General features: G+C 45.3%; 1 protein-coding gene across 1 annotated transcript in view; it reads right to left on the bottom strand.

The window, feature by feature from the left end:
- LOC115181574 (dedicator of cytokinesis protein 1) overlaps positions 1 to 27767 on the bottom strand; it is a 71444-nt gene that overhangs the window by 6220 nt on the left and 37457 nt on the right. The window contains exons 3-6 of the mRNA XM_029743469.1: positions 20418 to 20555; positions 17006 to 17148; positions 13081 to 13279; positions 9564 to 9729 (exon numbers count right to left, since the gene is read on the bottom strand). Of these exons, the coding sequence (XP_029599329.1) occupies positions 9564 to 9729; positions 13081 to 13279; positions 17006 to 17148; positions 20418 to 20555 (646 nt within the window). The remainder of the gene's footprint in view (positions 1 to 9563; positions 9730 to 13080; positions 13280 to 17005; positions 17149 to 20417; positions 20556 to 27767) is intronic.

Here is a 27767-nt window from a genome sequence, read left to right as displayed (position 1 = left end):
ACACACAGACAGAGAGAGAGAGAGAGAGAGAGAGAGAAAGAGAGACAGAGAAAGACACACAGACAGAGAGAGAGAGAGAGAGAAAGACACAGAGAAAGACACACAGACAGAGAGAGAGACAGACAGAGGACAATCTTTATTCCTGAGGTCACCACTCATCACCAAAGGAAACAGCTGAATGCATACAACAACACTGAAAAGCAGAGATGCTCTGAAACACATGCATGATGACTGTGATGGTTTGTGGGGGAAACCATTTGAGTCTTTTTAAAGATGAGGACAGACTGTGGAACCCCCTGTCTGAGTTACAGATCCAACAGACACCCTACTCCCCCTCTATCTGTCTGTCTGTCTAGTTTTATTTATTCACACCCAACAAAACAAGTGATAGACAACAATACAGATAAAAACATTTAACAGTTTGCAGGTGTGGTTGGAAGCCCAAAGAATTATATAAAAACCACAATAAAAACTGTACACAATACACAAGTCCAAAATAAAACAGATAACAAAACATACTAATTATACATGTATAAATGAACTGATCAGTAATTACCCCAAAATAAATACTTGCTTTGTTTTAATGAGTGTGTGAGTTAGGCTATATGGAGGAGATTACTGAGTAGTTTGGTTCATCAGGCTGAACCCCAGTCTTCATGGAGGAGATTACTGAGTAGTTTGGTTCATCAGGCTGACCTCCAGTCTTCATGGAGGAGATTACTGAGTAGTTTGGTTCATCAGGCTGAACCCCAGTCTTCATGGAGGAGATTACTGAGTAGTTTGGTTCATCAGGCTGAACCTCCAGTCTTCATGGAGGAGATTACTGAGTAGTTTGGTTCATCAGGCAGACCTCCAGTCTTCATGGAGGAGATTACTGAGTAGTTTGGTTCATCAGGCTGACCTCCAGTCTTCATGGAGGAGATTACTGAGTAGTTTGGTTCATCAGGCTGACCTCCAGTCTTCATGGAGGAGATTACTGAGTAGTTTGGTTCATCAGGCTGACCCCCAGTCTTCATGGAGGAGATTACTGAGTAGTTTGGTTCATCAGGCTGAACCTCCAGTCTTCATGGAGGAGATTACTGAGTAGTTTGGTTCATCAGGCTGACCTCCAGTCTTCATGGAGGAGATTACTGAGTAGTTTGGTTCATCAGGCTGACCCCAGTCTTCATGGAGGAGATTACTGAGTAGTTTGGTTCATTAGGCTGAACCTCCAGTCTTCATGGAGGAGATTACTGAGTAGTTTGGTTCATCAGGCTGACCTCCAGTCTTCATGGAGGAGATTACTGAGTAGTTTGGTTCAGGCTGACCCCCAGTCTTCATGGAGGAGATTACTGAGTAGTCTGGTTCATCAGGCTGACCTCCAGTCTTCATGGAGGAGATTACTGAGTAGTTTGGTTCATCAGGCTGACCTCCAGTCTTCATGGAGGAGATTACTGAGTAGTTTGGTTCATCAGGCTGACCTCCAGTCTTCATGGAGGAGATTACTGAGTAGTTTGGTTCATCAGGCTGACCCCCAGTCTTCATGGAGGAGATTACTGAGTAGTTTGGTTCATCAGGCTGACCCCAAGTCTTCATGGAGGAGATTACTGAGTAGTTTGGTTCATCAGGCTGAACCTCCAGTCTTCATGGAGGAGATTACTGAGTAGTTTGGTTCATCAGGCTGACCCCCAGTCTTCATGGAGGAGATTACTGAGTAGTTTGGTTCATCAGGCTGACCTCCAGTCTTCATGGAGGAGATTACTGAGTAGTTTGGTTCATCAGGCTGACCCCCAGTCTTCATGGAGGAGATTACTGAGTAGTTTGGTTCATCAGGCTGACCCCCAGTCTTCATGGAGGAGATTACTGAGTAGTTTGGTTCATCAGGCTGAACCTCCAGTCTTCATGGAGGAGATTACTGAGTAGTTTGGTTCATCAGGCAGACCTCCAGTCTTCATGGAGGAGATTACTGAGTAGTTTGGTTCATCAGGCTGACCCCCAGTCTTCGCTTGAAGTTATTGAGGGATGATGATGTTTTGGCAATCTGAAGATAATAATTCCAGAGTATAGCACCTCTGTATCTGATAGAGAATTGACTATATGAGGTGCGGCAGTGGGGAGGCTGAAGGTTATCGCAGTGTCTTGTGTTATATAGATGGATTTCAGTATTAACCTGGAAGAATCCATTGATGGGTTTAGGTAAACTGTCTGGGAGATATGAGTATTTGGAGATGAAAGTGCATAATTGGCTTACATTAACATCGTAAATAGACAAGATATTCCGTTTCTTAAACTGTGCTGATGGCGCCAGGTAATTAGTGGCGTCTAGTCTTGCACATTTTTCTTTTGTACGATGAGTAATCTGTGTAGATAGGAGGCATATGTACTGGCCCAGACAATATTACAGTAAAATGAGAGATGGGTCAATGAAGCTCTAGTGTAGAGTTGAGAAGCAAACCTGATGAACCAAACCACTCATCTCTCTGATGATACCAACAGATGTCGTCACTTTGCTGCAGACAAATTGAATATGTTCCTTCCTTGATAACGTTTCATCAATTAGAGCTCTGAGGAATCTAGTGGATGTGACTCGTTCCATTTCATTGAATATATTAAAGTTGGATGTATTAACGTTTAAAGATCATTTGTTTATCTGGAATCATTTAGAAAATGTGGCCATGCCTGAGTTGGTTTCATTAATTAGTGAATTAAAATGCTTGTGTGATCAAATCTAATTGGCATCATCAGTAAAGAGAAGGGGGGAGGTACGGTAGAAGACCCAGCAACAAGGTCATTGATATAGATTAGGAATAACACATTAGGTCAAATTAGTACAATCCACTATGAAAACTAGACTGGTAAACCCATACCACTAACCCTCCACTATGAAAACTAGACTGGTAAACCCATACCACTAACCCTCCACTATGAAAACTAGACTGGTAAACCCATACCACTAACCCTCCACTATAAAAACTAGACTGGTAAACCCTTACCACTAACCCTCCACTATAAAAACGAGACTGGTAAACCCTTACCCTCCACAATAAAAACTAGACTGGTAAACCCTTACCACTAACCCTCCACTATAAAAACGAGACTGGTAAACCCTTACCCTCCACAATAAAAACTAGACTGGTAAACCCTTACCACTAACCCTCCACTATAAGAACGAGACTGGTAAACCCTTACCCTCCACAATAAAAACTAGACTGGTAAACCCTTACCACTAACCCTCCACTATAAGAACGAGACTGGTAAACCCTTACTCTCCACTATAAAAACTAGACTGGTAAAGCCCTCACCCTCCACTATGAAAACTAGACTGGTAAACCCTTACCCTCCACTATGAAAACTAGACTGGTAAACCCCTCACCACTAACCCTCCACTATGGAAACTAGACTGGTAAACACTCACCACTAACCCTTACCCTCCACTATGAAAACTAGACTGGTAAACCCTCACCCTCCACTATGAAAACTAGACTGGTAAACCCTTACCCTCCACTATAAAAACTAGACTGGTAAACCCTCACCCTCCACTATGAAAACTAGACTGGTAAAATCCTTACCCTCCACTATAAAAACTAGACTGGTAAACCCTCACCCTCCACTATGGAAACTAGACTGGTAAAATCCTTACCACTAACCCTTACCCTCCACTATGGAAACTAGACTGGTAAAACCCTCACCACTAACCCTCCACTATGGAAACTAGACTGGTAAAATCCTTACCCTCCACTATAAAAACTAGACTGGTAAACCCTCACCCTCCACTATGGAAACTAGACTGGTAAAACCCTCACCACTAACCCTCCACTATGGAAACTAGAAGCAGAGAAGGGAAATGTCATCCAAGGCATTTCCATCAGTTTTCTCTATTTTCTTTGACAGAGAGGAACCCACATTCACAACAACAAAAAATGTATTTAACTTACATGAAATAACATCAGGATCCCTATAGGTCTTATTTCCAACAATACATTGAGATGGGGGAGTTGTAGACACCTTTTTCTTAGTCAACAGATGAGTGATAAACCTTTTACACAACTTTTGTAGTATTTTTTTTACCGAGGGTTTTTTGAGAGCGGGTTGTAAAGCCAAGGTTTCCTGAACCCGTCTGCTGATCTCTTACGTGGCTTAGCTAAGGAAAAGCACTGGTGAAATACACCATGGAAAGATGTGAGTCTGGCAAGCAGACTCTAAATCGGCCTGAATATAAATATCATCAATCAACATCTTAAAGCGATCATAATTACTTTAGTTAAATATTCTACATTTTAATTCTACTAATCATTCCTATCTGTTCATTTTCCAGTTGCCGGAAGAAAAGTGTAAAGTGGTCAGAATTGTCATTAAAAGTATAACCTGTATTAGCTACATTATTCAAAGAATCAATGAGGGAGGCAGGTGAACTGGTCAGTCTTGTGGGCTTATAGATGAGGGGATACAGATCACTGCAGTATAAAGTATTCAACATGTGAGTGGTTCTCACTTTTTAAATAGGTTTATGTTTTAATCACCCAATAGAAAACACATTTCATCTTCATTATTCATCCAATCCCAGGTAGACGCGAGGATATCAAATGAAACTACCCAATGTCAGAATCGGGTGGCCGAACGACGCATCCAATCACCACTTGTTTTAACACCAAGAAATGAACATGAGGGAATTCAACAGAGATTCAACATCAATGTTACCAGATGGAAGTGTGAGGTTCCTTTCTTAGAAAGAATAGAACATGTTTATGAACAGAAATGGACCCTCCTCCTCCTCCTCCCACTCTTGATCTTCTCCAGTGGTGAACAGCATTATAAAGGAGACCTTTCATGAAGCGGGAACGTTTCTTCACTCAACCATGTTTCTGAAAGGGCAACGACGGAACATTCATGACTGAGGGAAGACAGATTATGAATAAGGCGGTCCAGATTTTTTTTAGGAAGACCGCGAACGTTCAAATGAAAAGGTAGCTTGTCTTGTCTTAAGCTTGTCTTGTTATTAGATCAACTTTAGATCAACTTAGATCAACTTCTGTACAGACTGTTAATCTCCTGAACATTACAGTAATCACACATCATAGACTCATCTCTGGTAAATCTCAGGACATTTTCATCTGGATCAACACAGTCAGTATATTTATCCTTGGTTTCATTAATATCTAACGGTTAAAGACCATGTTATCAGGGTTGATATCGTTGGTTTCATTAATATCTAACGGGTTAAAGACCATGTTATCAGGGTTGATATCCTTGGTTTCATTAATATCTAACGGTTAAAGACCATGTTATCAGGGTTGATATCGTTGGTTTCATTAATATCTAACGGGTTAAAGACCATGTTATCAGGGTTGATATCGTTGGTTTCATTAATATCTAACGGGTTAAAGACCATGTTATCAGGGTTGATATCCTTGGTTTCATTAATATCTAACGGGTTAAAGACCATGTTATCAGGGTTGATATCCTTGGTTTCATTAATATCTAACGGGTTAAAGACCATGTTATCAGAGTTGATATCGTTGGTTTCATTAATATCTAACGGGTTAAAGACCATGTTATCAGGGTTGATATCGTTGGTTTCATTAATATCTAACGGGTTAAAGACCATGTTATCAGAGAGTTGATATCCTTGGTTTCATTAATATCTAACAGGTTAAAGACCATGTTATCAGAGTTGATATCGTTGGTTTCATTAATATCTAACAGGTTAAAGACCATGTTATCAGAGAGTTGATATCCTTGGTTTCATTAATATCTAACAGGTTAAAGACCATGTTATCAGAGAGTTGATATCGTTGGTTTCATTAATATCTAACAGGTTAAAGACCATGTTATCAGAGAGTTGATATCGTTGGTTTCATTAATATCTAACGGGTTAAAGGGCATGTTATCAGAGTTGATATCCTTGGTTTCATTAATATCTAACAGGTTAAAGACCATGTTATCAGAGAGTTGATATCCTTGGTTTCATTAATATCTAACAGGTTAAAGACCATGTTATCAGAGAGTTGATATCCTTGGTTTCATTAATATCTAACGGTTAAAGACCATGTTATCAGGGTTGATATCGTTGGTTTCATTAATATCTAATGGGTTAAAGACCATGTTATCAGGGTTGATATCGTTGGTTTCATTAATATCTAACGGTTAAAGACCATGTTATCAGGGTTGATATCGTTGGTTTCATTAATATCTAACGGGTTAAAGACCATGTTATCAGGGTTGATATCCTTGGTTTCATTAATATCTAACAGGTTAAAGACCATGTTATCAGAGTTGATATCGTTGGTTTCATTAATATCTAACAGGTTAAAGACCATGTTATCAGAGAGTTGATATCCTTGGTTTCATTAATATCTAACAGGTTAAAGACCATGTTATCAGAGAGTTGATATCCTTGGTTTCATTAATATCTAACAGGTTAAAGACCATGTTATCAGAGAGTTGATATCGTTGGTTTCATTAATATCTAACGGGTTAAAGGCCATGTTATCAGAGTTGATATCCTTGGTTTCATTAATATCTAACAGGTTAAAGACCATGTTATCAGAGAGTTGATATCGTTGGTTTCATTAATATCTAACGGGTTAAAGACCATGTTATCAGAGTTGATATCGTTGGTTTCATTAATATCTAACGGTTAAAGACCATGTTATCAGAGTTGATATCCTTGGTTTCATTAATATCTAACGGGTTAAAGGCCATGTTATCAGAGTTGATATCCTTGGTTTCATTAATATCTAACGGGTTAAAGACCATGTTATCAGAGAGTTGATATCGTTGGTTTCATTAATATCTAACAGGTTAAAGACCATGTTATCAGAGTTGATATCCTTGGTTTCATTAATATCTAATGGGTTAAAGACCATGTTATCAGAGTTGATATCCTTGGTTTCATTAATATCTAATGGGTTAAAGACCATGTTATCAGAGTTGATATCGTTGGTTTCACTAATATCTAACGGGTTAAAGACCATGTTATCAGAGTTGATATCGTTGGTTTCATTAATATCTAACGGTTAAAGACCATGTTATCAGGGTTGATATCGTTGGTTTCATTAATATCTAATGGGTTAAAGACCATGTTATCAGGGTTGATATCGTTGGTTTCATTAATATCTAACGGGTTAAAGACCATGTTATCAGGGTTGATATCCTTGGTTTCATTAATATCTAATAGGTTAAAGACCATGTTATCAGAGAGTTGATATCCTTGGTTTCATTAATATCTAACAGGTTAAAGACCATGTTATCAGAGAGTTGATATCGTTGGTTTCATTAATATCTAACGGGTTAAAGGCCATGTTATCAGAGTTGATATCCTTGGTTTCATTAATATCTAACAGGTTAAAGACCATGTTATCAGAGAGTTGATATCGTTGGTTTCATTAATATCTAACGGGTTAAAGACCATGTTATCAGAGTTGATATCGTTGGTTTCATTAATATCTAACGGTTAAAGACCATGTTATCAGAGTTGATATCCTTGGTTTCATTAATATCTAACGGGTTAAAGGCCATGTTATCAGAGAGTTGATATCGTTGGTTTCATTAATATCTAATGGGTTAAAGACCATGTTATCAGAGTTGATATCGTTGGTTTCATTAATATCTAACGGGTTAAAGACCATGTTATCAGAGTTGATATCGTTGGTTTCATTAATATCTAACGGGTTAAAGACCATGTTATCAGAGAGTTGATATCCTTGGTTTCATTAATACAGGTTAAAGACCATGTTATCAGAGAGTTGATATCCTTGGTTTCATTAATATCTAACGGGTTAAAGACCATGTTATCAGAGTTGATATCGTTGGTTTCATTAATATCTAACGGGTTAAAGACCATGTTATCAGAGTTGAAATCGTTGGTTTCATTAATATCTAACGGGTTAAAGGCCATGTTATCAGAGTTGATATCCTTGGTTTCATTAATATCTAACGGGTTAAAGACCATGTTATCAGAGTTGATATCCTTGGTTTCATTAATATCTAACGGGTTAAAGACCATGTTATCAGAGTTGATATCGTTGGTTTCATTAATATCTAACGGGTTAAAGACCATGTTATCAGAGTTGATATCGTTGGTTTCATTAATATCTAACAGGTTAAAGACCATGTTATCAGAGAGTTGATATCCTTGGTTTCATTAATATCTAACGGGTTAAAGACCATGTTATCAGGGTTGATATCCTGCCTAACTAAGAGAGATACACAGTGGGAATCATCCAGAGAGTGGAACAGACACATAGAAGTGTTGCCTCGCATGTCCAATACAACCACACATTGGTGTAAGTTTTATTCAGGGTTCCTTCAGGGTTCCTTCAGGTGATTCAGGGTTCCTTCAGGTGATTCAGGGTTCCTTCAGGTGATTCAGGGTTCCTTCAGGTGATTCAGGGTTCCTTCAGGTGATTTAGGGTTCCTTCAGGTGATTTAGGGTTCCTTCAGGCGATTTAGGGTTCCTTCAGGTGATTCAGGGTTCCTTCAGGTGATTCAGGGTTCCTTCAGGTGATTCAGGGTTCATTCAGGTGATTTAGGGTTCCTTCAGGTGATTTAGGGTTCCTTCAGGTGATTTAGGGTTCCTTCAGGTGATTCAGGGTTCCTTCAGGTGATTTAGGCTTCCTTCAGGTGATTTAGGGTTCATTCAGGTGATTTAGGGTTCCTTCAGGTGATTTAGGCTTCCTTCAGGTGATTTAGGCTTCCTTTAGGTGATTTAGGGTTCCTTCAGGTGATTTAGGGTTCATTCAGGTGATTTAGGGTTCCTTCAGGTGATTTAGGGTTCCTTCAGGTGATTTATGGTTCCTTCAGGCACATGGCTATCCTGAGAAACTCCTCGTCTTTGACCCTGAGCAGTTTCATCATTATAGATCTGGGCCATACATCTGGGAAGAAAGTGCCATTCCTATGGGCTCCTCCATCTCCATGAGTTTAGGGTCCAGTTTGAGTTCATCTGCCAGGAGTTTTTTGGCCTTGACTTCTGTGTCATGCCAAGATTAAGTCTTTACCAAGTTTCAGTCTATACCAAGTTTCACCCCCTCCCTCTATCTATCACCATACACTCCCTCTATCTATCTCCGCGTCGTTTCTGTGGGATGGAGTGATGCAAGACACAGTGATGCAATGGCACATCACAGGGAAGACAGAGACGCCCCTAGAGAGCCCAGGGAAGACAGAGACGACCCTAGAGAGCCCAGGGAAGACAGAGACGACCCTAGAGAGCCCAGGGAAGACAGAGACGACCCTAGAGAGCCCAGGGAAGACAGAGATGACCCTAGAGAGCCCAGGGAAGACAGAGAGGACCCTAGAGAGCCCAGGGAAGACAGAGACGACCCTAGAGAGCCCAGGGAAGACAGAGACGAACCTAGAGAGCCCAGGGAAGACAGAGACGACCCTAGAGAGCCCAGGGAAGACAGAGACGACCCTAGAGAGCCCAGGGAAGACAGAGACGACCCTAGAGAGCCCAGGGAAAGAAACATTCAGCCAGCAGAGTAAGAGAACATGGTGGCGGAAGCTGCAAGGCAAGTGTGTGTATGTGTGTGTGTGTGTGTGTGTGTGTGTGTGCATATGTGTCCATGTATGTGTGTACTCACTGGAGACGGTGAGCAGGCTGAAGGACAGTTTGTTCCTGGGGGTGATGGGTGGGGGGCCCGGGGAGGACTGGGGCTGGGGGGGTCCGGGGGACACAGAGAGACGGCGGTCTCCACTCAACAGGTTCAACACCTGACTCTTTGGTCTCTGAGGCCTCAGTGGGCTGATCTGAACACACACAGAGAGAGAGACGAGACGTATCACATATCCTGTTGGAATCTAATCTAATCAAATCAAATCGTACGATCAAAAAATACATCAGAGGCCGCAGGCTGATCTGAGGACGTCTGGAGAGAGCCATCAGAGATCAGGATGCAATCAATCAATCAGGAGAGAAGGAAGGAAGGAAGGAAGGAGAGAGACCAATACATAAAAAAGCAAGCAAGAAACAAAGAGAGAGAGAGAGAGAGAGAGAGAGAGAGAGAGAGAGAGAGAGAGAGAGAGAGAGAGAGAGTGGAGAGACAAAGCAAGAGAGAGAGAGAGAGAGAAAGAGAGAGAGAAATAGAGAGAGGAGAGAGAGAGAGGAGAGAGAGAGAGAAAGAGAGAGAGAGGAGAGAGAAAAAGAGAGAGGAGAGAAAGAGAGAGATAAAGAGAGAGAGAGAGAGAGAGAGAGAGAGAAAGAAAGCCACCTATCATCCTCATGTTGCTACCAAACCTATTGTTTATTAGAAGTCAGACCATCTAAACTACATTTCAATAGAAAACCATCTAAACTACATCTCAATAGAAAACCATCTAAACTACATCTCACTAGAAAACCATCTAAACTACATCTCACTACATCTCACTAGAAAACCATCTAAACTACATCTCACTAGAAAACCATCTAAACTACATCTCACTACATCTCACTAGAAAACCATCTAAACTACATCTCACTAGAAAACCATCTAAACTACATCTCACTAGAAAACCATCTAAACTACATCTCACTAGAAAACCATCTAAACTACATCTCAATAGAAAACCATCTAAACTACATCTCACTAGAAAACCATCTAAACTACATCTCACTAGAAAACCATCTAAACTACATCTCAATAGAAAACCATCTAAACTACATCTCACTAGAAAACCATCTAAACTACATCTCACTAGAAAACCATCTAAACTACATCTCACTAGAAAACCATCTAAACTACATCTAAACTACATCTCACTAGAAAACCATCTAAACTACATCTCACTAGAAAACCATCTAAACTACATCTCACTACATCTCAATAGAAAACCATCTAAACTACATCTCACTAGAAAACCATATAAACTACATCTCACTAGAAAACCAAGTAAATGTAGTCCACTGAAAGACCAACTGGGTCTAAGCTGAAGAATAACAAAGGAGAGAGCAATTAAATACCATTTACAGTGAAAATTGCTTTCGCATCCTCGTCGGGATTGGCTCATGGCATTTCTCTCTGAACATGCAACTATGTAGAGAGGCTATTTGCATTTCTAAAGCAGGGTATAGATTGAAACTGACGTTTACTGTCAGCTTACTGCATCTTATTTGTGGTTAGTGCCTTAATACTGGTTTCACAAGGTAGGGCATCATTTCAATCTGTATTGTGAAGAAGTTTTAAAGGGCTCCACATTTATTTATATATTGTAGACAATCAGCTGTTGATTCACAAGTTCATTTGTCAATCAACCCCGCTGTAAAACTCAGTCAGTCAACAACAGGGTGATGCTTAGAGTGGATGTTTTAAACGGAGACAGTATCTACTCGTCCCGCCTCTGGTAGAAATACATCCAGTCATACAGCTTACAGCTGTTAGCCTCGTTCCTGTGCCAATGACGTTGAATGAAAGAGTCTCTCCTCTCTTCTCAGGCCCCAAGGAAGAAGCTCTATTAGGGGCCAAACGACTGATCTCTCACCAGGGGAATCTAGGGGCCAGACGACTGGCTGGATGACCTATCACCAGGGGAATCTAGGGGCCAGACGATTGGCTGGATGATCTACCACCAGGGGAATCTAGCGGCCAGACGACTGGCTGGATGATCTATCACCAGGGGAATCTAGGGGCCAGACGACTGGCTGGATGATCTATCACCAGGGGAATCTAGGGGCCAGACGACTGGCTGGATGATCTATCACCAGGGGAATCTAGGTGCCAGACGACTGGCTGGATGATCTATCACCAGGGGAATCTAGGGGCCAGACGACTGGCTGGATGATCTATCACCAGGGGAATCTAGGGGCCAGATGACTAGCTGGATGATCTATCACCAGGGGAATCTAGGTGCCAGACGACTGGCTGGATGATCTATCACCAGTGGAATCTAGGGGCCAGACGACTGGCTGGATGATCTATCACCAGGGGAATCTAGGGCCAGACGACTGGCTGGATGATCTATCACCAGGGGAATCTAGGGGCCAGACGACTAGCTGGATGATCTATCACCAGGGGAATCTAGGGGCCAGACGACTAGCTGGATGATCTATCACCAGGGGAATCTAGGGGCCAGACGACTGGCTGGATGATCTATCACCAGGGGAATCTAGGGGCCAGACGACTAGCTGGATGATCTATCACCAGGGGAATCTAGGGGCCAGACGACTAGCTGGATGATCTATCACCAGGGGAATCTAGGGGCCAGACGACTAGCTGGATGATCTATCACCAGGGGAATCTAGGGGCCAGATGACTGATCTATCACCAGGGGAATCTAGGGGCCAGACGACTGGCTGGATGATCTATCACCAGGGGAATCTAGGGGCCAGACGACTGGCTGGATGATCTATCACCAGGGGAATCTAGGGGCCAGACGACTAGCTGGATGATCTACCACCAGGGGAATCTAGGGGCCAGATGACTGATCTATCACCAGGGGAATCTAGGGGCCAGATGACTGATCTATCACCAGGGGAATCTAGGGGCCAGACGACTAGCTGGATGATCTATCACCAGGGGAATCTAGGGGCCACACTCTGATTCTTTTCTTAATTGAATTACCGATTGGTGGCTTCATCCCAAAGGGCCAGAGCAGAGGGCTTTGATGCTCTGCTGCTGTAATGAAGAGAAGAGGGAGGAGGAGCCGAGGGATATAATTATGTGGTGAGGAGAGAGGGAGGGAGTGAGGTGAGGAGGGAGGGGGGGAGGGAGGGAGGAGAGAGGGAGGGGGGAAGGAAAGAAGGAAGGAAGGAAGGGAGGGAGGGAGAGAGAGAGAGAGAGACAGAGGAGAGTGTGAGAGAGAGAAAGAAAGAAAGAAAGAGAGAGAGAGAGAGAGAGAGAGAGAGAGAGAGAGAGAGAAAGAAAGCCACCTAACATCATGTTGCTACCAAACCTAATGATTATTAGAGAGAGAGGAGAGGAGAGGAAAGGAGAGGAGGGAGGGAGGAGGGAGGAGAGGAGGAGGACGGAGGGAGGGAGAGAGAGGGAGGAGAGGGAGGATGTGGTGCAGAGAGGAGGGGAGTGGAGATGAGGGAGGAGGAGGAGAAGAGAAGAGAGGAGGGGAGAGGAGAGGAGAGGAGAAGAGGGAGGAGGAGGAGCAGAGCCAGGGATAGTTCCTCCTCACCGTCTCTGACAGTATGACTGCCTCGGCGGGCTGCAGGGGGATGTCAGTGGTCTTCAGCTCCTTGTCAAAGATCTCCTGGTGTTTACTGTTCCTCTTCTCTTTCTTCTTGTCCTTCCTCTCCCTCTCCGACTCGTCGCGCTCCAGCTTGTCCTGGGACTTGCAGTGCAACTTCTTTGGCAGGAGAGGCTCTAGGGCAAAGCTGGGAGGCAGAGGACAACAGGGAGAAGGAATGAACATACAGTGCCTTCGGAAGGTATTCAGACCCATTGATTTGTGCACATTTTGTTACGTTACACAGCCTTATTCTAAAATGGATTCAATAAAATAAAAACTTCATCAATCTACACACAATACCCCATAATGACAAAGTGAAATTAGTTTTATTTTTTATTTTAGCACATTTAACCTGTTGGGGCTAGGGGGCAGTATTTGCACGGCCAGATAAAAAACGTATCCGATTTAAACTGGTTACTACTCTTGCCCAGAAACGAGAATATGCATATAATTAGTAGATTTGGATAGAAAACACTCTACAGTTTCTAAAACTGTTTGAATGGTGTCTGTGAGTATAACAGCAGGCGAATTTGTGAGTGGTCAGCCTGGAGACAGTGACACTGGAGATGCGCGTTCATGAGAATTCTAAATTTTTTTCTTTCAGCCTTTGAATGAATACAACGTTGCCCGTTGGAATATTATCGCTATTTTACGAGAAAAATAGCATAAAAATTGATTTTAAACAGCGTTTGACATGTTTCGAAGTACGGTAATGGAATATTTTTAAATTTTTTGTTACGAAATGCGCTCGCGCGTCACCCTTCGGATAGTGACCTGAACGCACGAACAAAACGGAGCTATTTGAATATAACTATGGATTATTTGGAACCAAAACAACATTTGTTGTTGAAGTAGAAGTCCTGGGAGTGCATTCTGACGAAGAACAGCAAAGGTAATCCAATTTTTCTAATAGTAATTCTGAGTTTAGGTCGTCCCAAACTTGGTGGGTGTCAAAATAGCTAGCCGTGATGGCCGGGCTATGTACTCAGAATATTGCAAAATGTGCTTTCGCCGAAAAGCTATTTTAAAATCTGACCGCGATTGCATAAAGGAGTTCTGTATCTATAATTCTTAAAATAATTGTTATGTATTTTGTGAACGTTTATCGTGAGTAATTTAGTAAATTCACCTGAAGTTTGCGGTGGATATGCTAGTTCTGAACATCACATGCTAATGTAAAAAGCTGGTTTTTTGATATAAATATGAACTTGATTGAACAAAACATGCATGTATTGTATAACATAATGTCCTAGGAGTGTCATCTGATGAAGATCATCAAAGGTTAGTGCTGCATTTAGCTGTGGTTTTGGTTTTTGTGACATATATGCTTGCTTTGAAAATGGCTGTGTGATTATTTTTGGCAGGGTACTCTCCTGACATAATCTAATGTTTTGCTTTCGCTGTAAAGCCTTTTTGAAATCGGACAATGTGGTTAGATTAACGAGAGTCTTGTCTTTAAAATGGTGTAAAATAGTCATATGTTTGAGAAATTGAAGTTCTAGCATTTTTGAGGTATTTGTATTTCGCGCCACGCGATTCCACTGGCTGTTGACTAGGGTGGGACCTAGCCCAGGGAATTTAAAAATAAAAAACAGAAATAACTTATTTACATAAGTATTCAGACCCTTTGCTATGAGAATTGAAATTGAGCTCAGGTGATTCCTGTTTCCATTGATCATCCTTGAGATGTTTCTACAACTTGACTGGAGTCCATCTGTGGTAAATTCAATTGATTGGACATGATTTGGAAAGGCACACACCTGTCTATATAAGGTCCCACAGTTGACAGTACATGTCAGAGCAAAAACCAAGCCATGAGGTCGAAAGAATTGTCTGTAGAGCTCCGAGACAGGATTGTGTCGAGGAACAGATCTCGGGAAGGGTACCAACACATTTCTGCAGCATTGAAGATTCCCAAGAACACAGTGGCCTCCATCATTCTTAAATGGAAGATGTTTGGAACCACCAAGACTCTTCCTAGAGCTGGCCACACGGCCAAACTGACCAATCGGGGGAGAAGGGCCTTGGTCAGGGAGGTGACCAAGAACCTGAAGGTCACTCTGACAGAGCTCCAGAGTTCCTCTGTGGAGATGGGAGAACCTTCTAAAAGGACAACCATCTCTGCAGCACTCCACCAATCAGGCCTTTATGATACAGTGGCCAGACGGAAGCCACTCCTCAGTAAAAGGCACGGCAGCCTGCTTGGAGTTTGCCAAAAGGCACCTAAAGGACTCTGACCATGAGAAACAAGATTCTCTGGTTTGATGAAACCAAGATAGAAGTCTTCGGCCTGAATGCCAAACGTCACGTCTGGAGGAAACTTGGAAACATCCCTACGGTGAAGCATGGTGGTGGCAGAATCATGCTATGGGGATGTTTTTCAGCGGCAGGGACTGGGAGACGAGTCAGGATCGAGGCAAAGAACGGAAACACCTGAAAATACTGTAGCTGTGCAGCAACGCTCCCCATCCAACCTGACAGAGCTTGAGAGGATCTGCAGAGAAGAATGGGAAAAACTCCCCAAATACAGGTGTGCCAAGCTTGTAGCGTCATACCCAAGACGACTCAATGATGTAATCGCTGCCAAAGGTCCTTAAACAAGGTCTTAATACTTATGTAAATGTGATAAAGTTTTTTATTTTTAATACATTTGCTAAAATTATGGGGTATTGTGTGTAGATTAATGAGGGGAAAAAAAATCCATTTTAGAATAATGCTGTAATGTAACAAAATGCTGTTAAAGTCAAGGGGTCTGAACACTTTCTGAAGGCTCTGAATGTGACGACCAGGGGGAGGAGTTTCTGGAACAAAAAGGGGCGGTGAGCGTAGCAGGGGGCGTGCTAATGGACACTGTCGGCGCGGCTGAATTTTACAAAACATTTTAGTGGCCCCCCCCCTTCTTCAAGTTTTTTACAGCTATTTTTGCATTTTTAAGTGAATTTTCTGCAATTCTTTGAATTTCTCCATGGCCCAGAGATACATTTTTGCAGTTTTAAAAGTGAATTTCTGACAAATTTTACACATTTTTCCATGGAGCTGAGAAAACATGTTGTAGTTTTAAAGCACATTTTGAGGGACTCTACAAATCTGCCAAGGAACTGAGAACAACATTTAGCAGTTTTAAAGATAATTTCCTGCATTTTGCCATGGCTAATGCTGTGTTCTTCTGCTCAAACTTAATAACTAAACCAATGCTGTTCAATTCATTGCTTTTGGTGATTGTTACTTCTCAATGATTATTCCCTGTAGCTCAGTTGGTAGAGCATGGTGTTTGCAACGCCAGGGTTGTGGGTTCGATTCCCACGGGAGGCCAGCACAGAAAAAAATGTATGAAATTGTATGAAATGTATGCATTCACTACCGTAAGTCGCTCTGGATAAGAGCGTCTGCTAAATGACTAAAATGTAAAATGTAAATGTATTTACATTTGCGAATAATATTCCCCCAAAATATATAAGGCCATTATCTTTTCTATATACTTTATATTTGGCTTTAGTCGTTACATTTGTTTTTCCTTTGGGACTTTGGCATCCTGAAGAAAACTCTTAGGTGGCCTGCCCAAGGATTTCTAAGGCAGCAAAATCCCCATATAGAATATAAACCTGTGTTAGTGTGTACATTAGTCCTTAATGAAAGGTGGGGTCAGACATTCAGAAAGGTGTGTTCCATTTTGAAAGGTGTGTTCCATTTTGAAAGGTGGGGTCAGACATTCAGAAAGGTGTGTTCCATTCAGAAAGGTGTGTTCCATTTTGAAAGGTGTGTTCCATTTTGAAAGGTGGGGTCAGACATTCCCATTCATAAAAACAAATCTGACGTCCCCATTTGTCACATAAACGTGTCTGTCTCTCTCTGTGTGTGTATGATTCCTTACCCGTCTGAGCCAGGTCTGGAGGGTGAGTTGTCAGAGGAGATGGAGTTGACTGAAGCCACAGAGAGTGGTCTCTGTTGTGAGGGCATGGTGTAGGAACGCAGCATAGAGCGAGGACGGGTCCCACGCCTGTCATCCACCGCAGGCTGCAGAAACAAACACACACAACACAGTTTAGTGCCATGGAGTTACTACACCATTATTTAATAACACACTGACAACATCATGTACACATTTAATCATGACACACAGAGAGACACACAGAGAGACACACAGAGAGACACACAGAGAGACACACAGAGAGAGAGACAGAGAGACAGACAGAGAGAGAGACAGAGAGAGAGACAGAGAGAGAGAGACAGAGAGACAGAGAAAGAGACAGAGAGACAGAGAGACAGAGAGAGACAAAGAGAGAGACAGAGAAAGAGAGACAGAGAGATACAGAGAGCGAGAGAGACAAAGAGAAACAAAGAGAGAGAGAGACAAAGAGAAACAAAGAGAGAGAGAGAGACAAAGAGAGACTATTGAGCTACATATAACATTGGAAGTGAGTAGAGTCCTGACTATAAAGTCTGGCTATAACAAAGTTCTGTTTCTGGGGCCATAGTTCCTTGAGAGAGTCCTGAGCTGCTGTCAGCCTGGCTAAAGTTCCTGGGGTCGTAGTGAGAGTCCTGGGCTGCTGTCAGCCTGGCTAAAGTTCCTGGGGTCGTAGTGAGAGAGTCCTGGGCTGCTGTGCTGTCAGCCTGGCTAAAGTTCCTGGGGTCGTAGTGAGAGTCCTGGGCTGCTGTCAGCCTGGCTAAAGTTCCTGGGGTCGTAGTGAGAGTCCTGGGCTGCTGTCAGCCTGGCTAAAGTTCCTGGGGTCGTAGTGAGAGAGTCCTGGGCTGCTGTCAGCCTGGCTAAAGTTCCTGGGGTCGTAGTGAGAGAGTCCTGGGCTGCTGTCAGCCTGGCTAAAGTTCCTGGGGTCGTAGTGAGAGAGTCCTGGGCTGCTGTCAGCCTGGCTAAAGTTCCTGGGGTCGTAGTGAGAGAGTCCTGGGCTGCAGTCAGCCTGGCTAAAGTTCCTGGGGTCGTAGTGAGAGAGTCCTGGGCTGCTGTCAGCCTGGCTAAAGTTCATGGGGTCGTAGTGAGAGAGTCCTGGGCTGCTGTCAGCCTGGCTAAAGTTCCTGGGGTCGTAGTGAGAGTCCTGGGCTGCTGTCAGCCTGGCTAAAGTTCCTGGGGTCGTAGTGAGAGAGTCCTGGGCTGCTGTCAGCCTGGCTAAAGTTCCTGGGGTCGTAGTGAGAGAGTCCTGGGCTGCTGTCAGCCTGGCTAAAGTTCCTGGGGTCGTAGTGAGAGAGTCCTGGGCTGCTGTCAGCCTGGCTAAAGTTCCTGGGGTCGTAGTGAGAGAGTCCTGGGCTGCTGTCAGCCTGGCTAAAGTTCCTGGGGTCGTAGTGAGAGTCCTGGGCTGCTGTCAGCCTGGCTAAAGTTCCTGGGGTCGTAGTGAGAGTCCTGGGCTGCTGTCAGCCTGGCTAAAGTTCCTGGGGTCATAGTGAGAGAGTCCTGGGCTGCTGTCAGCCTGGCTAAAGTTCCTGGGGTCGTAGTGAGAGAGTCCTGGGCTGCTGTCAGCCTGGCTAAAGTTCCTGGGGTCGTAGTGAGAGAGTCCTGGGCTGCTGTCAGCCTGGCTAAAGTTCCTGGGGTCATAGTGAGAGTCCTGGGCTGCTGTCAGCCTGGCTAAAGTTCCTGGGGTCGTAGTGAGAGAGTCCTGGGCTGCTGTCAGCCTGGCTAAAGTTCCTGGGGTCGTAGTGAGAGTCCTGGGCTGCTGTCAGCCTGGCTAAAGTTCATGGGGTCGTAGTGAGAGTCCTGGGCTGCTGTCAGCCTGGCTAAAGTTCCTGGGGTCGTAGTGAGAGAGTCCTGGGCTGCTGTCAGCCTGGCTAAAGTTCCTGGGGTCATAGTGAGAGTCCTGGGCTGCTGTCAGCCTGGATAAAGTTCCTGGGGCCATAGTTCCTTGAAAGAGTCCTGGGCTGTTGTGCTATGCCTGTGCTGTTTTGTCCTTACAGCATATTCATTATTGCCGGGAGAACACACACACACGCACCACGCGAGCCATCGGCGGTGATGATCGTCCACCTCGTGAATTTATACCATGTTAATCCTCCTCCTATCTTTGATGGATCAATACCCTCCTCCTCCCATCAGTGTTAGTTAATAGCATCTATAGATCCATGTCCTTGGGGTGATTCAGTGAGCGTGTGCTCTTCCATACTGAACTGGCCCAGGGTCTGGTAGGTAGCAGTGCCAGCAGCATTGTGTCCCAGCTACAGTAGGAATGACTCAGAGAGAACAGGACACAATAGAGTGCCGTTCAGGAAGAACACAAATATCATGGCTGTACCTGGGGAGATGGAGAGTTAAGGACCTGAAATACTGAGTCACGGTCTGTCTGTTCTGTTTGCTCCATGCGTCAACAACAACACCATGGGATCACGTAAAAAGTTGGTGTAAAATAATCCTCATCGTGCCCATAATTTTGACAAAACTGTAGGTGATGGCATAAAAGTTTGTTTGGAAATAAATCCAGGAACACTTTTTAATGGGCCAACAACAGGAGAGGAGAGAGAAGAAGTACAGCAAGAGGAACTGCCACTCCCTACCTTCAGGCTCTGCTCAAACTCAACAGCCCGAACACTCTGTTCTGCCACCTCTGGTGTCTTGGCCCTCCCACCCCTCTCAGGCCAGTCCAAGCTCTTTATCTGTCCTGGCACCCCACTGGTGGAACCAGCTTCCCCCTGAAGCTAGGACAGCAGAGTCCCCTGCCCATCTTCTGAAAACATCTGAAACCCTACCTCTTCAAACAGTATCTTAAATAATCCTCCTCCTCACACTCCTCGCACTTAACCCCCCCCCCCCCCCCCCACCCTTTCTAGCTCGGACTCTACTGACAGCGACGTTATTGAGGGAAAATGTACCTTCTATGCCTGTGATATGTGGTTGTCTCACCAAGCTACCTTAAGATGAATGTACTCACTGTAAGTGGCTCTGGATAAGAGCGTCTGCTAAATTACTAACATGTCAATTTAAAATGAGTAGGAGAGAGTAGGATGAGATGAGAGGAGAGGAGGAAAGAGGACAGAGAGAGAGGAGAAGAGAGGAGAGGAGAGGAGAAGAAAGGAGAAAAGAGGAGAGCAGAGAAGAGAGGAGAAGAGAGAAGAGAGGAGAAGAGAGGAGAAGAGAGGAGGAGAGAGGAGAAGAGAGAAGAGAGAAGAGAGGAGAAGAGAAGAGAGGAGAAGAGGAGAGAGGAGAAGATAGGATAAGAGTGCATAGGAGAGAGGAGAAGAGAGGAGAGAGGAGAGAGGAGAAGATAGGATAAGAGTGCATAGGAGAGAGGAGAAGAGAGGAGAGAGGAGAAGAGAGAAGAGAGGAGAGCACAGGAGAGAGATATTACCAGTGTCTTGACTCCGTACTGTTTCTCCACTTTCTCTCTGAGCTGTTTGAAGCAGGCCTCCAGGCGTTCATGGAAAGGCCTCAGAGCCTCCGTCACTTTCTCTCCATGGATACGAACTCCATCAGCTAGGTAAGGGATCTGAAAACACACGATGGTCACACCAGTTATCCTATGGGATTTGAACACACACACACTCTCAATGGACACACCAGTTATCCTATGGGATTTGAACACACACACACACTCTCAATGGACACACCAGTTATCCTATGGGATTTGAACACACACACACACTCTCAATGGACACACCAGTTATCCTATGGGATTTGAACACACACACACACACACTCTCAATGGACACACCAGTTATCCTATGGGATTTGAACACACACACACACTCTCAATGGACACACCAGTTATCCTATGGGATTTGAACACACACACACACACTCTCAATGGACACACCAGTTATCCTATGGGATTTGAACACACACACACACTCTCAATGGACACACCAGTTATCCTATGGGATTTGAACACACACACACACACTCTCAATGGACACACCAGTTATCCTATGGGATTTGAACACACACACACACTCTCAATGGACACACCAGTTATCCTATGGGATTTGAACACACACACACACTCTCAATGGACACACCAGTTATCCTATGGGATTTGAACACACACACACACCAGTCAAGTTAGGGACCTCAACACAACAAAATGGAAACAAAACCCCATAACACTCCTGTCCTACTGGTGTCAGGTAGACACTGGGACCTAGAACTGTTCATTAGGGCCGAGCTCACAGCATTGTGTGTGTGTGTTGTGTGTTGTGTGTTGTTTGTGTTTGTGTTTGTGTGTGTGTGTGTGTGTGTGTGTGTGTGTGTGTGTGTGTGTGTGTGTGTGTGTGTGTGAAAGCCAAGGGAACTTGACCGTGTTCATTAAAGCCCTGGTAGAAAGTAGAAGGCCTGGTTGCCATAGTCACCTCACCGCCCCATGCTCCTACTCTCTAGTCACCTCACCGCCCCATGCTCCTACTCTCTAGTCACCTCCCGCCCCATGCTCCTACTCTCTAGTCACCTCAACCGCCCCATGCTCCTACTCTCTAGACACCTCACCCGCCCCATGCTCCTACTCTCTAGACACCTCACCGCCCCATGCTCCTACTCTCTGACACCTCAACCGCCCATGCGCCTACTCTCTAGACACTCCTCACCGCCCCATGCGCCTACTCTCTAGTCACCTTCACCCGTCCCCATGCTCCTACTCTCTAGTCACCTCACCGCACCCTGCTCCTACTCTCTAGACACCTCACCGCCCCATGCTCCTACTCTCTAGCACCTCACCGCCCCAGTGCTCCTACTCTCTAGACACCTCAACCGCCCCATGCTCTACTCTCTAGTCACCTTCACCGCCCCATGCTCCTACTCTCTAGTCAACTCACCGCCCCATGCTCCTACTCTCTAGTCACCCTCACCGCCCCATGCTCCTACTCTCTAGTCACCTCACCGCCCCATGCTCCTACTCTCTAGACACCTCACCGCCCCATGCTCCTACTCTCTAGTCACCTCACCGCCCCATGCTCCTACTCTCTAGTCACCTCACCGCCCCATGCTCCTACTCTCTAGTCACCTCACCGCCCCATGCTCCTACTCTCTAGTCACCTCACCGCCCCATGCTCCTACTCTCTAGTCACCTCACCGCCCCATGCTCCTACTCTCTAGTCCACCTCACCGCCCCATGCTCCTACTCTCTAGTCACCTCACCGCCCCATGCTCCTACTCTCTAGACACCTCACCGCCCCATGCTCCTACTCTCTAGTCACCTCACCGCCCCATGCTCCTACTCTCTAGACACCTCACCGCCCCATGCTCCTACTCTCTAGACACCTCACCGCCCCATGCTCCTACTCTCTAGTCACCTCACCGCCCCATGCTCCTACTCTCTAGTCACCTCACCGCCCCATGCTCCTACTCTTTAGTCACCTCACCGCCCATGCTCCTACTCTCTAGTCACCTCACCGCCCCATGCTCCTACTCTCTAGACACCTCACCGCCCCATGCTCCTACTCTCTAGTCACCTCAACCGCCCCATGCTCCTACTCTCTAGACACCTCACCGCCCCATGCTCCTACTCTCTAGACACCTCACCGCCCCATGCTCCTACTCTCTAGTCACCTCACCGCCCCATGCTCCTACTCTCTAGTCACCTCACCGCCCCATGCTCCTACTCTCTAGTCACCTCACCGCCCCATGCTCCTACTCTCTAGTCACCTCACCGCCCCATGCTCCTACTCTCTAGACACCTCACCGCCCCATGCTCCTACTCTCTAGTTACCTCACCGCCCCATGCTCCTACTCTCTAGTCACCTCACCGCCCCATGCTCCTACTCTCTAGTCACCTCACCGCCCCATGCTCCTACTCTCTAGACACCTCACCGCCCCATGCTCCTACTCTCTAGTCACCTCACCGCCCCATGCTCCTACTCTCTAGTCACCTCACCGCCCCATGCTCATACTCTCTAGACACCTCACCGCCCCATGCTCCTACTCTCTAGTCACCTCACCGCCCCATGCTCCTACTCTCTAGACACCTCACCCCGCCCCATGCTCCTACTCTCTAGTCACCTCACCGCCCCATGCTCCTACTCTCTAGTCACCTCACCGCCCCATGCTCCTACTCTCTAGTCACCTCACCGCCCCATGCTCCTACTCTCTAGTCACCTCAACCGCCCCATGCTCCTACTCTCTAGTCACCTCACCACCGCCCCATGCTCCTACTCTCTAGTCACCTCACCGCCCATGCTCCTACGCTCTAGACACCTCACCCGCCCCATGCTCCTACTCTCTAGTCACCTCACCGCCCCATGCTCCTACTCTCTAGACACCTCACCGCCCCATGCTCCTACTCTCTAGACACCTCACCGCCCCATGCTCCTACTCTCTAGTCACCTCACCGCCCCATGCTCCTACTCTCTAGTCACCTCACCGCCCCATGCTCCTACTCTCTAGTCACCTCACCGCCCCATGCTCCTACTCTCTAGTCACCTCACCGCCCCATGCTCCTACTCTCTAGTACACCTCACCGCCCCATGCTCCTACTCTCTAGTCACCTCACCGCCCCATGCTCCTACTCTCTAGTCACCCTCACCGCCCCATGCTCCTACTCTCTAGTCACCTCACCGCCCCATGCTCCTACTCTCTAGTCACCCTCACCGCCCCATGCTCCTACTCTCTAGTCACCTCACCGCCCCATGCTCCTACTCTCTAGTCACCTCACCGCCCCATGCTCCTACTCTCTAGTCACCTCACCGCCCCATGCTCCTACTCTCTAGTCACCTCACCGCCCCATGCTCCTACTCTCTAGTCACCTCACCGCCCCATGCTCCTACTCTCTAGTCACCTCACCGCCCCATGCTCCTACTCTCTAGTCACCTCACCCGCCCCATGCTCCTACTCTCTAGTCACCTCACCGCCCCATGCTCCTACTCTCTAGTCACCTCACCGCCCCATGCTCCTACTCTCTAGTCACCTCACCGCCCCATGCTCCTACTCTCTAGTCACCTCACCGCCCCATGCTCCTACTCTCTAGTCACCTCACCGCCCCATCTCCTACTCTCTAGTCACCTCACCGCCCCATGCTCCTACTCTCTAGTCACCTCACCGCCCCATGCTCCTACTCTCTAGTCACCTCACCGCCCCATGCTCCTACTCTCTAGTCACCTCACCGCCCCATGCTCCCACTCTCTAGTCACCTCACCCCCCCATGCTCCTACTCTCTAGTCACCTCACCCGCCCCATGCTCCTACTCTCTAGACACCTCACCGCCCCATGCTCCTACTCTCTAGTCACCTCACCCGCCCCATGCTCCTACTCTCTAGTCACCTCACCGCACCATGCTCCTACTCTCTAGTCACCTCACCGCCCCATGCTCCTACTCTCTAGTCACCTCACCGCCCCATGCTCCTACTCTCTAGTCACCTCACCGCCCCATGCTCCTACTCTCTAGTCACCTCACCGCCCCATGCTCCTACTCTCTAGACACCTCTCACCGCCCCATGCTCCTACTCTCTAGACACACTGTGAGTTTCCTTCTGTTCTCACACTGCTCCTTTACATGACACAGCAACGCAGGAACACAGGATTGACCCTGGACTGACACCGGACTGACCCTGGACTGACCCTGGACTGACACTGGACTGACACTGGACTGACACTGGACTGACACTGGACTGACCCTGGACTGACCCTGGACTGACCCTGGACTGACACTGGACTGACCCTGGACTGACCCTGGACTGACCCTGGACTGACCCTGGACTGACCCTGGACTTACCCTGGACTTACCCTGGACTGACCCTGGACTGACAGACTGACACTGGACTGACACTGGACTGACCCTGGACTGACACTGGACTGACACTGGACTGACACCGGACTGACCCTGGACTGACACCGGACTGACACCGGACTGACACCGGACTGACCCTGGACTGACCCTGGACTCACACTGGACTGACCCTGGACTGACACTGGACTGACCCTGGACTGACACTGGACTGACCCTGGACTGACCCTGGACTGACCCTGGACTGACCCTGGACTGACCCTGGACTGACACTGGACTGACCCTGGACTGACCCTGGACTGACCCTGGACTGACACTGGACTGACACAGGACTGATAGAGAGTGTACAAGTAGGCAGGCAGGTAGGTAGGTAGCTAGGGCGACACACAATTGGCCCAGCATGGTCCGGGTTAGGGGAGGGTTTGGCCGGGGTAGGCCGTCATTGTAAAACAATAATTTATTCTTAACTGATTAGCCAGGTTAAATAAAGTTGAAATAAATAAATGAACTAAAAGGTAAGGGATTACATGTCTATAGTAAATGTCTGAGTCTAGTCTTTATGATGCTATGAGAGAGCACATGCAGAGACACACATGATACACTGTAAACATCACAGCATGTAACCACCCAGTAACGACACAGTCTGATGATTCACCACATAGTATAACAACATGACATCATCTAACAGTGTCTAAAGACCCAATGACAGATAGACATGCACCTGGTAATGATCTGACTGTTAAGGCTGATGATAGACATGCACCTGGTAATGATCTGACTGTTACAACTGTTAAGGCTGATGATAGACATGCACCTGGTAATGATCTGACTGTTAAGGCTGATGATAGACATGCACCTGGTAATGATCTGACTGTTAAGGCTGATGATAGACATGCACCTGGTAATGATCTGACTGTTAAGGCTGATGATAGACATGCACCTGGTAATGATCTGACTGTTAAGGCTGATGATAGACATGCACCTGGTAATGATCTGACTGTTCCAACTGTTAAGGCTGATGAGGAACTGAACAAAAACTGTATGGTTGAAAGAGATGAGGCAAAAGGAGGCGGCCAAGTCTGTCTGGACATCTGACTGGCTGACTTACTGCAAATTGAGAAATGATGTGACTAAACTCAACAAAGAAGAAGAAGAAACAGTATTATGAAGTCAAGATCAATGATATGAAGAATGGTGGGAAAAAAACGTTGGAGTACTTTAAATTAAATTATGGGCACAAAGACAAATTCAACTCCAGCTTTCAGTGAATCAGATGGCTTATCACAAAACCATTTGATGTTGCCAATTATTTTAATGATTACTTCATTGGCAAAGTGGGTAAATGTAGGCAGGAAATGCCAACAACGACCAGTGAGCCTTCATATTCATGCATAAAAAATGTGAATAATGAAAGAAAAGCATTGCATATTTTAATTTTGTAAAGTTAGTGTGGGAAAGGTAGAAAATGTTTTTTATTGATCAATAATGAAAAACCTCCTGGCATTGACAACTTAGATGGAAAGCTACTGAGGATGGTATCTGACTCTATAGACACTCCTATTTGTCATATCTTTAATCTGAGCCTAGAGGAAAGTCTTTGTCCTCAGGCCTGGAGGGAAGCCAAAGTCATTCCACTACCCAAGAGTGGTAAAGCAGCCTTTACTGGTTCTAACAGCAAACTTATCAGCCTGCTGCCAGTTATTAGCAAACTGTTGGAAAAAATAGTGTTTGACCAAATACAATGCTTTTTCTCTGTAAACAAATCAACAGACTTAAAGTTATAGAGAAGGGCACTGAACATGTACTGCACTGACACACATGACTGATGATTGGTGTAAAGAAATAGATCATGAGAAGATTGTGGGAGCTGTTAGATGTCAGTTCAGCCTTTGATATTACTGACCACAACCTGTTGTTGAGAAAACTTGTGTTAATGTCTTTTCAACCTTCAGCCATATGGTGGATTCAGAGCTATCAATCTAATACAACACAGAGGGTTTTCTTTAATGGAAGCTTCTCTGATGTCAAACATGTAAAGTGTGGTGTACCGCAGGGCAGCTCTCTAGGCCCTCTACTCTTTTCTATTTTTACCAATGACCTGCCACTGGCGTTCAACAAAGCATGTGTGTCCATGTATGCTGATGATTCAAACATATTCGCATCCACAACCACAGCTAATGAAGTCAGTGAAACCCTTAACTTCTTTCGGATCAGTGGGACGCTAGCGTCAAATTAAATTACTATATATATTTAACTTTCATAAAATCACAAGTGCAATACATCAAAATAAATCTTAAATTGTTGTTAATCCAGCCGCCGTGTCAGATTTCAAAAAGGCTTTACGACGAAAGCAAACCATGCGATTATCTGAGGACAGCGCCCCGCATACCAACACATGAAAAACATATTTCAACCAGGCAGGTGCGACAACGAAATTCAGAAATAGCGATATAAAAAATGCCTTACCTTTAAAGATCTTCTTCTGTTGGCACTACAACAGGTCCCAGAAACATCACAAATGGTCCTTTTGTTCAATAAATTCCTTCTTTATATCACCAAAATGTCCATTTATTTGGCGCATTTGAGTCAGAAATACACCGGTTCCAACTCACCCAACATGACTACAAATGATCTAATAAGTTACCTGTAAACTTGGTCCAAACATTTCAAACAACGTTCCTAATCCAACCTCAGGTATCCTAAAACGTAAATAATCGATAAAATTTAAGACGGAATATACTGTGTTCAACAGAGGATAAAAACAACGTGGAGCGAGCTCCTGGTCACGCGTGACACACAGAAGAGTCCACTTGACTTGACACTCACAATGAACAGCCCTACTTCTTCATTTCTCAAAAGAAAAACATCAACCAATTTCTAAAGACTGTTGACATCTAGTGGAAGCCATAGGAACTGCAACCAGGTTCCTCATAAATATAGTTTATGGTTACTACATGATTCCATATGTGTTATTTCATAGTTTTGATGTCT

Source organism: Salmo trutta, unplaced genomic scaffold, assembly GCF_901001165.1.
Source record: "Salmo trutta unplaced genomic scaffold, fSalTru1.1, whole genome shotgun sequence".
NCBI classification, from domain to species: domain Eukaryota; kingdom Metazoa; phylum Chordata; class Actinopteri; order Salmoniformes; family Salmonidae; genus Salmo; species Salmo trutta.
The sequence above is the reverse complement of the archived record's forward strand: the minus strand, read 5'-3'. Positions and strand labels throughout refer to the sequence as shown.